The sequence below is a fragment of the Pteropus alecto genome, unplaced genomic scaffold (assembly GCF_000325575.1).
Source record: "Pteropus alecto unplaced genomic scaffold, ASM32557v1 scaffold118, whole genome shotgun sequence".
In the NCBI taxonomy this organism is placed as follows: Eukaryota; Metazoa; Chordata; class Mammalia; order Chiroptera; family Pteropodidae; genus Pteropus; species Pteropus alecto.
The window spans coordinates 580113-580880 of NW_006440654.1; the positions used below are offsets into that span (position 1 = coordinate 580113).

Below are 768 nucleotides of genomic sequence, written 5' to 3' on the forward strand. Positions count from 1 at the left end.
CCGGCCCAGGGGGCTGTGGGGGCGGGGAGCAGGGCCCTCGCAGGCCGCGGGACACCTGGGCTGAGAGTGGCTGGCACTGGCCAAGGTCCGGGCCCCCAGCGCGGGCGGGGGCGAGGCCTGGGTGTCCTTCCAGATGACTTCCGGCGCACGGCGGCCTCCAGCATCCTCAAGTGGGTGGTCAGCCACCAGGACAGCAGCAGGAGCAAGGCCAAGCGTGGGAGGGAGGAGGCCGGTGCCAGCGACCCCAGCAGCGAGCCAGGCGAGACAGGTGAGCGTGGGCCCGAGGCCGAGCCGGCTGGGGACAGCGGCAGAGGCTCAGCGGGCTGTGTGAACATCCGCCCCGCCCGCAGTCTGTCCCACCAGGCCCCACGGAAGCGGGCGGCGTGGATGGCACCCCTGCGTGGGGCGGGGGGCTGGGCCTCGAGGTTTGAGGCCCACAAAGCCCCCAAAAGGTCTCAGTTGTCGTTTGCTTCAGTGAAGCAGTTTCAGGCTCACGGAAAGGCCGAGGGGGTGCGGAGAGGCCCGTGCCCCCTGCCCCAGCACCAGCGTCCCCACCAGAGAGGGATATCCGCTACATCTGGTGAACTTACACTGCCCATCATCGTTGCCCAGCGTCCAGAGTCCACCTCAGGGGTCACTCCAGTTCATCCTGTGGGTTTGGGGAGGAGTCACCACGACAGTGTCACACGGAGAAGTCTCGCTGCCCTCAAGCCCTCCGTGCTCCGCCTGTGCCTCCCCCACCCCCGCCGACCCGCCCTCTGCGTCTCC

General features: G+C 69.5%; 1 protein-coding gene across 1 annotated transcript in view; it reads left to right on the forward strand.

Annotated features, from left to right (window-relative positions):
• Nucleotides 1-768, forward strand: part of TTLL8 (tubulin tyrosine ligase like 8) — a 32120-nt gene that overhangs the window by 13739 nt on the left and 17613 nt on the right. The window contains exon 7 of the mRNA XM_006917879.2: nucleotides 134-259. Coding sequence (XP_006917941.1) covers nucleotides 134-259 — 126 coding nt within the window. The remainder of the gene's footprint in view (nucleotides 1-133; nucleotides 260-768) is intronic.